The 12,752-nt window shown below is 35.6% G+C and overlaps 1 protein-coding gene across 1 annotated transcript; it reads left to right on the top strand.

Annotated features, from left to right (window-relative positions):
• The first annotated feature begins 10,486 nt into the window (after nucleotides 1-10,486).
• GJE1 (gap junction protein epsilon 1) lies at nucleotides 10,487-12,318 on the top strand. The gene is made up of 3 exons (XM_006915363.1): nucleotides 10,487-10,525; nucleotides 11,216-11,398; nucleotides 11,923-12,318. The coding sequence occupies exons 1-3, from the start codon at nucleotides 10,487-10,489 to the stop codon at nucleotides 12,316-12,318; spliced, it is 618 nt and encodes a 205-aa protein (XP_006915425.1).
• The last annotated feature ends 434 nt before the right edge of the window (nucleotides 12,319-12,752 follow it).

The raw sequence follows: 12,752 nt of genomic DNA, 5'->3' as shown, positions 1-12,752 counted from the left end.
AAGAGTCCTCCAAAATCAGATTTATATAATACAGATTGTTTTATATTGAAAGAATCTGTTAACTGAAAAATTACCCTAATATCCCTTCAGGGTATTTATTTAGTCCTGGATAAAATCTAGGAATTGCTTTTAGGAGAAATGTCCATATCCAAAGATACATGTGAATTATTTAAAAAGAATCGGGAAGCTTAGAAACTTTGGGGAACTTAATGTGAATCTGAGAACCAAGAAATAGTCCATCTTCTGGCATATCTGAAGGATGAACACTTCAGCTGCCTTGAGCTATTCCCTTTTTTTAACTTCAGAAAGGACTGAGGTAGTTGGTCAAACCATTGCCTCTCTCTATACTTTCCCCATTTCCTTTCTTTGTCTTTAAGCTCATGTGCAGCAGACTTGTATGCAGAAACACATGTATTATAAAGATTTTTTTAAAAAAGATAAAACATGTCCAGGTTCATTTGGGTGGCAGAGATTGTGGTTAGGAATTGCAAGGAAGAGAGGCATAGGAAACTATCTTAGCAGTTGTACAACTTTTGATCTCTATACTCCCAATTCAGAGACCTATGTCAGTTCTCAGAAACAGCCGAAGCAATGGATTATCTGTATTCAGAATATAACATTCTCTCACTTGTGTATGTCTCACATTCATGCTCTCCAAAGTCTTAGATTGGGTCCATAGGAATAGATTCTGAGATGATGACATGTGCGCTGGAGGTTTAATAAAGAGTGTTCTCAGGAGTTGCCTCTATAAGGAAATGAGGAAGGCAGAACTGAACAGATGAAGAAACACCTGCAATGTGGTTGCAATTAAAGTTTTCATCATTTCCAAAGGTTGCCCTGGAGCTAAGATGGCCCTTTAGAGTTGTTCTGCAATGGAATAGAAGCAGGCCTTTTAGCCCTGCATTAACCAGTTTCTGGCCGCATATCACCCTCTGGGAAGGAACATAAGCTTGGGTGAGACATTTCCCTGCATTGGAGGGCTGCGCTCATTGAAAGGTGTAGTTGTGCACTGCCAAAAGCCTGCATATCCAGCAGCAGAGGGATGATGGATAGGCAAAGCACCATAGCATTCACCACACCAAGAAAGGAGATGTGACTAGGTCAGGCTACCCCCATCTAAATAAGAACATCTCATTAGGCATGCCCTTTTGTATGAAGCTTATTCCTAGAAAGCTTTGGGTGGTGCTCTAAGGGCTGGTCTAGTTAGTTGTGGCCAAGTAAACTGGTCTGTTTTCATCCAAAACATAAAGCATAAAGAATTGCCAAGAACTCTATCATGGTGGACACTTAAAGGTTCATAGATTCATCTTCAGTGCAACAAATGACCAACTTCTCAATAAGAGCCACATCAACAGCAACAATATAATAATCTTTTACACTAATTTGGTTCTTACAATGCTAGGTACTATGTTAAATACTTTATCAAATCTATCTTATTTAATCCTAATAGCAACTTTACAAAGTGGGTATTATTATTATTTTTTTTATATTACAGATGAGAAATGGAAATCCAGGAAAAAAAATACACACACACACACACACACACACACACACACACACACACACACACACACACACATATATACACATCCATTATCGTACAACTAAGTCATAGAACTTGAAGGGTTTCAGACTCCTTAAGCATAAGAACTTTGCTGAACTATCTACATGGCCTGACTACATACTACTTGATGCTTAGGGAACTCCGCCGACTTAATTTTAAGTATAAAGTAAGGTCTACTGTATTCCAAGTATTGCAAAATTGACACTATATTTATCCAGAGGTCACATGATCTTAACTTCAGAATGTTGCTGAGACCCAGAAATCAGTTAAAAAGGCTTTTGTGTTCTGATAGAAATGAAGAAATGAGGATTGGTTGTTCTTTCTGCTTTCTGCATTCAAAAACTAGAAAACTGAATCCAAAAGTGTAACTATCATTGTAAAACACGAGACACCATTGGAAAACAAGCAGCCATTGGGAAACAGGACTGTAACCACTGAGAAGAGGAAAACAGACCATTCAAGCCTGATTACACTGAGCTTATTGCCTAAAGGTAACTTTCCGGCTACTGTTCAGGAAATGGAAACCTTAATTGAGTCCAGTGGCTTCACTTATTTGAAGAACCAGAGATCAGTGCTTAAGGAGGCAAAGAAGGCTAAAATTTGATGGGCAAGGTATCAAAGAAGTGAGAGCCAAACAGAGAGAACTTGAGAGATCTGCAAGGGGTCCACTTGAGGCTTTGACTGAGTACTGATCAGCTCATGACGAGACCAATCTCCCAGGGCCAGAGAAGGAAAACACTCATAAAGATTTGCAGTACAAACTGGGCTGAAAGTAGTTTGCGTCTACACTGCAAGAGTGGAAAGACCTTGTAATGCAATGTGTGCCCTGTAGAATATTCAGGAGCATATTACTCTAGGTGTGAGCTTATATTTGCCCTATACCACAAGTGAATCTAAACCCACCTTAAGAATATTTAAATCAAGACTCAAAGGTATCCAATGATTTCTGTAACCTACCTGCATGCCAGAGCAAATTTGAACATGATTGAGAGACAATAAAATACAGCAACCAACAAAAAGCCAGGCATTTGATTAAAAATAACCTGGTATATAAAACGCAGGAAAATATAACCCATAATGAGAAGAAAAATGGACACAAAATGACAGAAATGATGGAACTAGAAAACACAGACATTAAACAGCTGTTAAAATATGTTCCAATTACCTTAAAAAGGGTAGAGGAAAATATTAACATCTGATTAGAGAAATGGAAGATTTTTTAAAAGACCCAAATTCTGGTTCTAGAAAGTTTGACTAATTTTTCCTTAAAGGGTCAGATAGTAAATATTTTAGGGCCATATGATTTCCATTGCAACTATTAAACTTTGATCTTGCAGCACAAAAGCAATCATAGACAATACATAAATAAATGAGCGTGACCATGCTGTAATAAATCTGTATTTTACAAAAAAGATATCTGATTCACAGGCAATAGTTCACTGATCCCTGACCTAGAGATTAAAATATCAGAAATGAAAAATGCCCTGCATAGAATTAACTTCCAATGAGATCCTGTAGAAGAAAAGATCAGTAAAATCAGCATAATAATTATTCACAATGAAACACGGTGAGAAAAAATATTTATAGAGAGAATCAGGTACTTTGGGGACCATATCAAGCAGTCTATTAAATATGCAATTGGAGTCCCAGAATAAAAAGGGAAGGGGAAAGAAAAAATATTTGAAGAAATAATGGCTGATTTTTTTCCCCAAATTTGTTGAAAACAGATCTACAGAGCTCAACAAATTCCAAGCTGATGACAAAACTGAGGCTTAGAGTTATTAGGTAATTTTCCAAAAGCATTTTCATAACAAGCTATGATTCAAATCTGTTTGCTGATTCAAGAACCCAAGTTTTTACCTATTTGGTATACTTCCTCTCAAGCTTGTTAGAATTAGTCTAGTCTCCATAACAAGAGCAAAAATCATTTTATTGAGAAACCAACTATTTATCAGGTGCTGTGCTAGATATTATCTCATATATTCTTATTTAATTACAATATCTCTATTATGTCAGAATAATTTGCCCCATTTTACAAATGGAAAAGCTAAAAGTCAGAGAGTTAACACAGAATGCTTAAATAACAAGTAATGGTAGAAAAAGACACAAACTCAAGTCCTCTGGATTTATAGGCTGTGTTCTCCTAGAGAGCTTGGCTATATGGATGGAGTATCTGAAAAAGAAATAAGGCATATGTTTTCTATAACTAGAAATGATATGGTTTAGAAATATTTGAAAGAAAAACTCATTGATGAAAGAAAATGAGGCCTTCGATTTTACCATTAGTTCAAGCAATTGCTGGCACAATACAGATTACTAAGAATAAATGTCAGAGCTAGTACAATAGCTCCCGGTATAGCTATAAGACTAAGAATCATAAAACCATAGAATTGTGAAATTATTTACAGATTGTAGAATCCAGTCTATTCCTTTTGGAGAAATGGAAATGCAACCCAGAAGGTTAAATCATTTGCCTAAAATAACATCATTGGTTATTGACCCTTTCTTCTAGGCCATCCCCAATTCCATTCCAGAAAATATAAATTATTCATGCAGAAAGACAAACCCAATTTTGGCGGGTCAGAGATTTCAATGAGATGTGAATTGGTTAAAGATTGTGATTTATGAATTCAGGCAGCTATCCAGATTGCCTTATCTCAGCTGTCCTTCTGTGAAACGTACTATTGTGAATACCTAAATTGACCTCTATTCCATCTCATTCAATAGTCATTGGATATTTCATGAAAAAAAAAAAAAGAAAGGTAAATTACTGTAACATAATGCAAAATTCTGAAAGTCAAAGGCTGTTAGATAGGAAACTTACAAAAAGACCATTTTTCCTTTTTTGCCAGATGTAAAATAAGCCAAGTTTGTGACCGAACTCTGAAGGATTAAATATGAATCATCCTCATTTTAAGCAAATTCTCAGCAATATAAATGTCAATCATATACATATATAAATATACACATACACACATGCACACACACACACACACACACACACACACACACACGTGCTCTTATGAAAGCCCCATGAAGGCAGGGGCTACATTATTCTCACACATTACCAATGCCTTATACAGCAGCAAGTACTGTAGGTGCTCAATATTTCTTGAGTGAATAAAAAAAATGAGTGAATAAGAACAAACACATAGAAAAGCATAACTCTAAAGCAATGCATGTAACTAGATTTTAAAGTACTAATTAGAGCAGATTGTAAGCAGTAATAATAAATAACATTATAGGCTGATTTTCATGTGCTAGCCATCATGAGCAGTGCTTTTCTATACTTTTATTTCATTCAATCCTGTCTTCATGAAATTAGAGGTTTATCCCCTTCCTGGATGAAAGCACTCAGATCTTAAATGTTTTTAACCTCAGAAATTTTAGGACACCAGAATATCTGTCAAAGATTATACGTGTCTAGAAAATGGTAAGCGATCAATAAATATCAGCAATTCGTGTGTGTGTGTATGTGTATGTGTGTGTTAGTAGTAGTGGTGGTAGATCTGAGCTTGCCTTCACTCTATCTGAAGTTAAAGGCTTTTAGCAAGTTTGAGCAAGAAAACTGACATGGTTGCTACCAATGTTAGGCCCTTTACTTAGAAAATTGATGGATGTGTCCAGTCATTTCTTAAATCTTTAGGGCTGGGAAAACAGAGATGAGTTTTAATGATTAAATTTACTCAAAGCCTCTCTGAGTTTCAACACCATTGGTCTTTGTTGAGAAGTCCATGTCTTGGCATTATAATAAACTCTAAAGGAAGAGTTGCCCCCTCCCAAAAAGATTAAATAGAGATAGGGAGAGACAGAGAAGAGACATCATAAAAAGACATGGGATTTGTGCATGTTATTCATCTCTTCTTTAAATGTTCATATTCTGGCCAACATGAAGGTTCTTGACACTGAAGAAAATAGTAACTCTTCCTTGCTTAAAAAAGATTATTAATTTGTTAATTTTCTGTGGTCTACATAAGACAGAAAATTAATAGAAAATAATAGATGGTTCAGGCTCTCATTAAAGACAGGAGGAATGCTCCCCCAATTGTTTTAATAATCCACATACAACAACCTTATGAGGCAAATTCTCTTGTCAGCCTCAGTTGGAGAGATGGTAAATAATTTTCTTGAAATCTCTAATCAAGCCAAGTGGTAAAACCAGGGTTCAAAATAGTTTTTCTCATTCCAGAGCTCATGATCTTAGATACCATGTCCTCATTTCTCCTCACACTGATGCCAAATGAGAAAGAAATATTAGCTGAATTCATTTCTGCGAAGTCTTTCATGTTTCTCAAGCACTCCCCTGGCACATATTATATTTGGTTAGTTCTCTGCTTGGCCTTTTCTCTTCACAGTGAAATCTGGCCAGGAGCATGGGATAAGGGCCAAGCTCTGCAGCACTCACCAGCTATTATATACCCTAATAATGCCCTGAGCTCTTGACAGGAAAAGAAAAGAAAGTCTGAGCTTATCCCCTTAATTTCCCATGTTTCGGGGTCCTAGCAATCAACCTAACAACATTATCACATGTTCTATAGCCTACCAGTTAATAATAAGCAATTCATTTACTGTCACTACCTGGTTTTGCCACTTACTAACTGTAATTTTGGATAAAGTACTTAAACCCTCTAAACTTCATCTGCAAAATATACCCATAAGAGTATATACTTCGTGGAGTTGTAAGAATTCAGGGAGATGGTTTTTTTTAAAAAACACTACTAGCAAATAGAAACCATTCAATAGGCATAATACATTATTATTAGATTTTTTATTGTAGGAGAGTGTATTTTTATTTTTTCCCCCATCTGCTCTAGCCCTTCTCATGGGGACTCAATGTAACAGCATACAGGCATGACTTCAAACTGTAGTTCTCATTTATTGAGTCTAGGCTTCTTTAGTAAGAAAACATACATGAATGAGTCCCCAATTCCATTTTGAAGCAGGCAAGATTCTTGAATATTAGGTTTACTCAGTTAATGCCCCCAGTCATGTGGTAGATTGTAAAATCACTACAAATTCTTCACTTTTCCACATCCATGTCATTTGAATGCGACTCTAGAACTTCCTATTAAGAACTGAAATCCAGGTTTGCTCGGACAGTTGCTTTGGCCCATGGGATATTAATGACCATGAAACAAGTAGAGGCTTGAAAAGCACTTGTATGTTTGAACTTTTCTACTCTTGCTACTTTTGGAACTCTGCATTCCCCACCATAGGAAGAAACTTGGGCTGGTCTCCAGAATGACAAGAGACATGTGCCTTAGGCACTGTGATCATTCCAGCCAAAACATGCCAGTGAAGTCATCCTAGATAATCCACCTGCAGTTAACCTGCCAACTGAATACATATACATAGCAGAGATAGCAGAGATCAAATGAGCCAGCCCAGACCAGGAGAAACAACCACCCAAACCATGAGCTAAATAAATGCTGGTTGTTTGCCCCTTAAATTTGAGAGCAGCTTGCTGTGAAAAAAAAAAAAAAAATCTTAACAGAAATAGATGCCAAGGGTTAGGTGCTACTATATCAAAAACGTGGCATCAGCTTTGGGACCAGGCAGGAGGCAGAGGGTAGAAAAGCAACAGAACAACCATTACTAAAGGCAGAAAAAGCAATGAGCAAATATTAGTGAAGGTTGGACAAGCAGTGAGGTAAGTACCATAGCAGGCTGAGAATATGATGATCTTAATTATGTAGCAGGAAAAATTTGGCACAGCAGTCACTTGAAATATCTTAGAAGACAAAAAATAAATAAAAAACGTGCTAATGAAATTTTAGATTTGGCTAAGGAGCAATCCAGAGAGATACTAAAAGTAACAGTTGGATACTCCTAGCTACATTTGATAAGGTACTAAAAAGAGAGAGAAATTACCTAATAAAGGAACCTAGACTTAAGTTTATAAGCAAAATTTTGGGAAAATATGGGGGGATCAAGACTTGCTACACGGAAATTCTTATTTATTTATTTATTTATTTATTTATTCTTAGTGGCCCTAGCCAGTGAAGCATTCTGATATAAGACACAGTCTCAGGGTAAAAACCAAATCAACGGAATAGCTATAATATAGTTTCATAAGACCTTGAATATTTAAAGCATGACTAATGACTATCTCAGACAAAAATTTTCTATAATTCTTTAAAAATCATGGTCTCAGAGAAGCTTAATCCAAAAATAGCAATATATATATTATATATATGTATTATATATATATATTAGAAACATGTCTTTACAGTAATTGTGGGTATGACTTTTTTTTTTCAAATAAAAGAACTACGAGTTTGGATTAGAAGGGACAGATATAGGTCAAATTGTAAAAAAGACTTCTGGTCCCCCAACTTTCTTCTAACAGGGAACCGTCTGAAGAAGCTATTCAGTTTTAAACACAGCCAATTTTTTTTTTTTTTTCAATGAAAAAGGCAAGATATTTTTAGCCAGGAATCCAGAGAATGGAGCCACAGGTTGATGACAACCATAGACCAGGGAACCACTTCCATTAAGCAGTAGAGTACAGTAGAAGAGACAGCTCTCGGGGCCTAGGACTATGCCTTAGGCAAGGAGCATTCCCCTCCCTCTGGAGGAGGGAGAACTAGCAGCATCTTTCCTGCAAGATTTCAGAACTGCTTTGGACCAGCGACACCAGTGCGCTTCCTGCTCTTCCACTTTTGGGGTGGAAGTGTCTATTGGTGTCATTCTACCCCGTATCACCATTGCACACTGACGTTTTATGGAAGATAACTTCTCTTTTTGTTTCATTAGATTCTGGACGATAGGAAGCCACATCTGAGCCTCATCCCTATTTGCACATGATGCAAATCACGAAACTTTGGACTTTAACCATTGGATAAGTGCGAAGACATGTAGGAGAAATATGAATATATGTGATCAGAAGGCAAACTATGATAAAATATAAAATTAGCTACAAAATTTTTTAGTCCTGTACCCAAATCCTTACATATGACTGCAGATCCCTCAAGAGGCAGAATCTATTGCTTGAATCTGGGCTGACACTGTAACTTGCTTTGTCTAATGTAACATTAGCAAATATGAAGCAAGTAGAGGAGTAAATAATGCTTTGCATATGGGGGATTGCCCTCTTTTTCTGCTTTTGGAACCCTGCAACTGTTAGCACCTAAAGAAGATCAGGTTGTCACTCTAATTAACAGCCTTACCAATGGCTATCCATGTGAGGCTAGCCTCATTACAACTGCTATCTTTGGTGAGTTTACCTTACATTTGGAAGGTAAAAGTGGGCATACATCATTTATTTCTTAGCTCTATTCTCTTGAGAGCAAATTGCCCACAGAGAATAGCAGTTCTACTCTGCTTCTCTTGTGGATAAATCTTATAGAGGGAAGGAGGCACTCCATGCAGGAAAAGTGGCCGTGATATGGCATTGACCAGGCTTGCATTGTATCTAAGAATCACACTTTCCTAAAGAGATAAGTCAGGCCTCTATCTGCCACATTCCTTTGTCTTATGACTCAGTTGGATCATAACTTGTAAGGGGAAGACCAGTATAATTTATTTGGCCCCCCATAGATCCCAACAATGCAAATAATGCTGCAGTTTTCTCTTCTACATATGCAATTGCAATTAAGTCTATTTTGTTCATCTCTGAAAGAACACAGGATGACTGATATTTGTCTGACATTAGTATATATTTGTCCAAATAAAATGCTTTACTGTACAATGGTAAAAGTTAAAGTAGAATTCCTCTCATGTGAATTATTGAACTTTTCAATGCCTCTGCAAAGGAATCAAGACATAGTCAACTTGGGTTTCTGTTTTCGAGAACATGAGAATATACACCAATTTCTCTTATCCAACAGCTCTGAGGAGTCACTATGTTGCTCATTTTTATTTTTATTTTTTCCTATCCAGTACCACACTCTGATTCAATAAGGACACTGCCCCTTGCCCATTAATTACAGTTACATGTATTATGCAGTCACTTCTCCACCGGCTGAGGAGAGCAATGAAGTTGTCTGGAGTCACAGCTTTTGCAGATCCCAAACAAAACGAAGACGAGAAAGGCAGGTGAGTGAAGAAAACAGCCTTGATCTGCCATTGGCTGTGTGGCATTCTAAGCAGTTTGAAGGCAGCTCTTGTCTGTCTGTCTTTACCCCTGCTGATCATTGGAACCCATAACAATGTCTAACGAATGACATAGCTATTAAAAGACAAAAGAAAGGAAAAGTGGGATTATTCACATGATATGTGCTAAATCCTAACCTCATCTCAGTTAGCAGTACCCTATCTTTTTCCTTAAAACAGAGATCTAACTGCAGATTTTTCCATATCTACAGTAAGCATTCAGGCAAAAGGCAAATATAGCAACCCATCGTTAATATTCAATAATGTAATAAATGTCAATTTCTTAAACTTCCTAGAAATTAATTTATTTCATGGAAGTAAATAAGAATTAGGAATATTTCCCATTTACTTATCTTTTCAGACACATCTAAATGGAAGGAAAAAAATAGATCACTTGACATTTCGGAGAAAACTCTAAGCTAAAGAGTCCACTGATTTACATATAGGCACTTTCCAGGTAATTTAGAGGTATTGAGTGCTCAGAGCCCTTGTTGGGCTGGCCTCTTGCTTTGCTGACATTCACTCCTGTCTGTCTGGCTGGCTATGCTGACAGTGTAAGTCAAGGGATTATTAGATTGACCACATGCCCTCGGCTTTTGTTTCTTTGTTTTTGTTTTGTTTTGGGACAGAGATAGGAAAGTTGACTGGGGCCCCAGAGATCTATGGAAAAAAAAAAAGACAGAAAAGGAGGGGAGAGAAATTTGCAGTGATAAGTGCTTTCTGCTGTAAAAGTCATGATACAATGTAAGTTTGATTCTGGCAGAAGCAAGCTGGCAATGGGGGTCAAGAATTAACCTACAGGGATGCCAAAATAACGTCTCCTGAGACATGTCTCTAAATTACATCAAAAACTTCTATGAAGGATGTGTAAGTATTATACGGACAACAACAACAAAAAATTATATGAGTCCTGTCTGTGTGTTTTAGACTGATTTGCACGAGTGTTTATGAATAAGTTTCTTTATATATGGAGAATCAGATAAATATTAATTATATACTTCTAAATATTCTGAATTTAAAACTATAGCTAGAATAATTCAGGAAGTACTTTTAGCTGTATGAGTTTTAAAGTATTTCACTCTCAATTTGTTAAAGAAGTAGGAAATAGACTGTAATGACAGCTAAAAATAAAAAAACATTTGGTTGTTAAGACAGTGTGTATACTATGAGTTTAATATTGGCTTTGTCATCTAATTTTCCAAAAGAGGTTCTAGATATTCTAAGATTCCCTTGATTTTATTGCAAAAGGATTACAGGGGTAGGGGATATTAATTGAATTTAACGCTTTATACATATTTCCAAAGTTATACATTTGATTAGCTACATGTTTCTATTTGACTGTTGCACTTCATATCTTCAGACTGAAAAGAGGTGAGAAGTCTCATAATATAGGATTTATATGGGGCTTGATGATGTCTAAGGTTCTTTCTTGCCTCAAGACTTCATGAGTCTTAAATTTTAAAATATGTAATAATGAAACAATTATTTAAAATATCTTCCTTTAATGTTCATTTTCAAAAGACTTTTTTTTTTTTTTTTCTTCTAAAACTACAACAGGTAAAGCCTCCAACTGTGATCGGTCAATTCCATACCCTTTTCTTTGGATCTGTTCGAATGTTCTTTCTCGGAGTGTTAGGCTTTGCGGTCTATGGAAATGAAGCTTTGCACTTCAGCTGTGATCCAGACAAAAGAGAAATAAATCTCTTCTGTTATAACCAATTCAGGCCAATCACTCCACAAGTAAGTTTTCCTGTGTGTACATAAAACTTACTCTACCACTTAAAATAGTTTTCTTTTTAAATGTACAATGATGCTATAATAAGATGAATAATACCTTCACAGGCATTGTTTCTAGAATTATTACTTTTTCTTTTTAACTAGCTGTTTACTTCAGGTAAATTAATTTGAGTTAGTTGAAAGTTTCTTCCAACTCCAGCATTCTATTATCTATTGATGTTAGAATTGTACTCCAGTTCTGAAATTAGAAAATAAAAATTTGTTAGCTACTAAAATAAAACACTTCTTCATCATTAATAATTGGTAGGTGATGATAATAAAATATGACTACATTTTCATATTGTCACAACTAAATGAGATATGTTCAACATTACTACCTTCATTATATTATTTTTATTACTTTTAAGACTTATAAAACTTAAATTTTTTTAAAGTTAGCCTCTGTTGAAAATCAGTGACTTTTTTTTTTAGTATATTTTTGGTTATATGTTGCTTGATTTGACTAAGATATTTCTGACATACTTTAGGTGTTCTGGGCATTACAACTAGTGATTGTCCTGCTTCCTGGAGCTACTTTTCATCTTTATGCTGCATGTAAAAGCATCGATCAAGAATGCATTCTTCAAAAACCCATCTACACTGTGATTTATTTTCTCTCCGTTCTATTAAGAATTAGTCTAGAGGTGATAGCATTTTGGCTTCAGATTCACCTCTTTGGTTTCCAAGTAAAGCCTCTCTACCTGTGTGATGCTGGATCTCTTGGGCAAAAATTTACTATTATAAAATGCATGGTGCCGGAACACTTTGAGAAGACCATTTTTCTCATTGCAATGTATACATTTACTGTAATTACAATGGTATTATGTGTTGCTGAAGTTTTTGAGATCATACTTAGAAGGTTATGCTTTCTAATGAAGCAGTGACCAAAAGGTTGATTACCCACTGTCATGCCAGTTATTTATCAATCATTTTTATTTAGTTTCATCTTATTCAGTGAGTATCTCAGCTTCAAACAGAAATATCTATTATTTAAATTTACCTGTGTGTCTGAAATTTATGTCTAATATAAAATATTCTCGAACAAACATTTCATTCTATTTTAATTTCATCATGCATTAGAAAATAATAGAATTAATTAAACATAGAATTAATGTTTACTTATGTTTAATAATACTTTTATAGATTACTTAATCAATCACATACTACATCCTAACTGATCACAGTATTTTGTGACCAAAGAAATTTTTATTATCTCTTTTATACAGGGTGGAAAATTGAGGCTCAGAGAGGTTAATATATGAGCCCAAAGTCACAAAACCAAACAAGAATTCAACTCTCTTAACTATAAAGCCGTTGC

The sequence above is a fragment of the Pteropus alecto genome, unplaced genomic scaffold (genome assembly GCF_000325575.1).
Source record: "Pteropus alecto unplaced genomic scaffold, ASM32557v1 scaffold185, whole genome shotgun sequence".
Classification (NCBI taxonomy): Eukaryota; Metazoa; Chordata; class Mammalia; order Chiroptera; family Pteropodidae; genus Pteropus; species Pteropus alecto.
The sequence above is the reverse complement of the archived record's forward strand: the minus strand, read 5'-3'. Positions and strand labels throughout refer to the sequence as shown.

What these genes read in the sequence shown, in the direction of transcription:
- GJE1 (XM_006915363.1), top strand. Translation starts at nt 10,487, where the DNA reads ATGTCTCTAAATTACATCAAAAACTTCTATGAAGGATGT. An exon ending in AAAACTTCTATGAAGGATGT is followed by an intron (nt 10,526 to 11,215) that starts GTAAGTATTATA and finishes AAACTACAACAG; the next exon opens with GTAAAGCCTCCAACTGTGAT. An exon ending in TCAGGCCAATCACTCCACAA is followed by an intron (nt 11,399 to 11,922) that starts GTAAGTTTTCCT and finishes GACATACTTTAG; the next exon opens with GTGTTCTGGGCATTACAACT.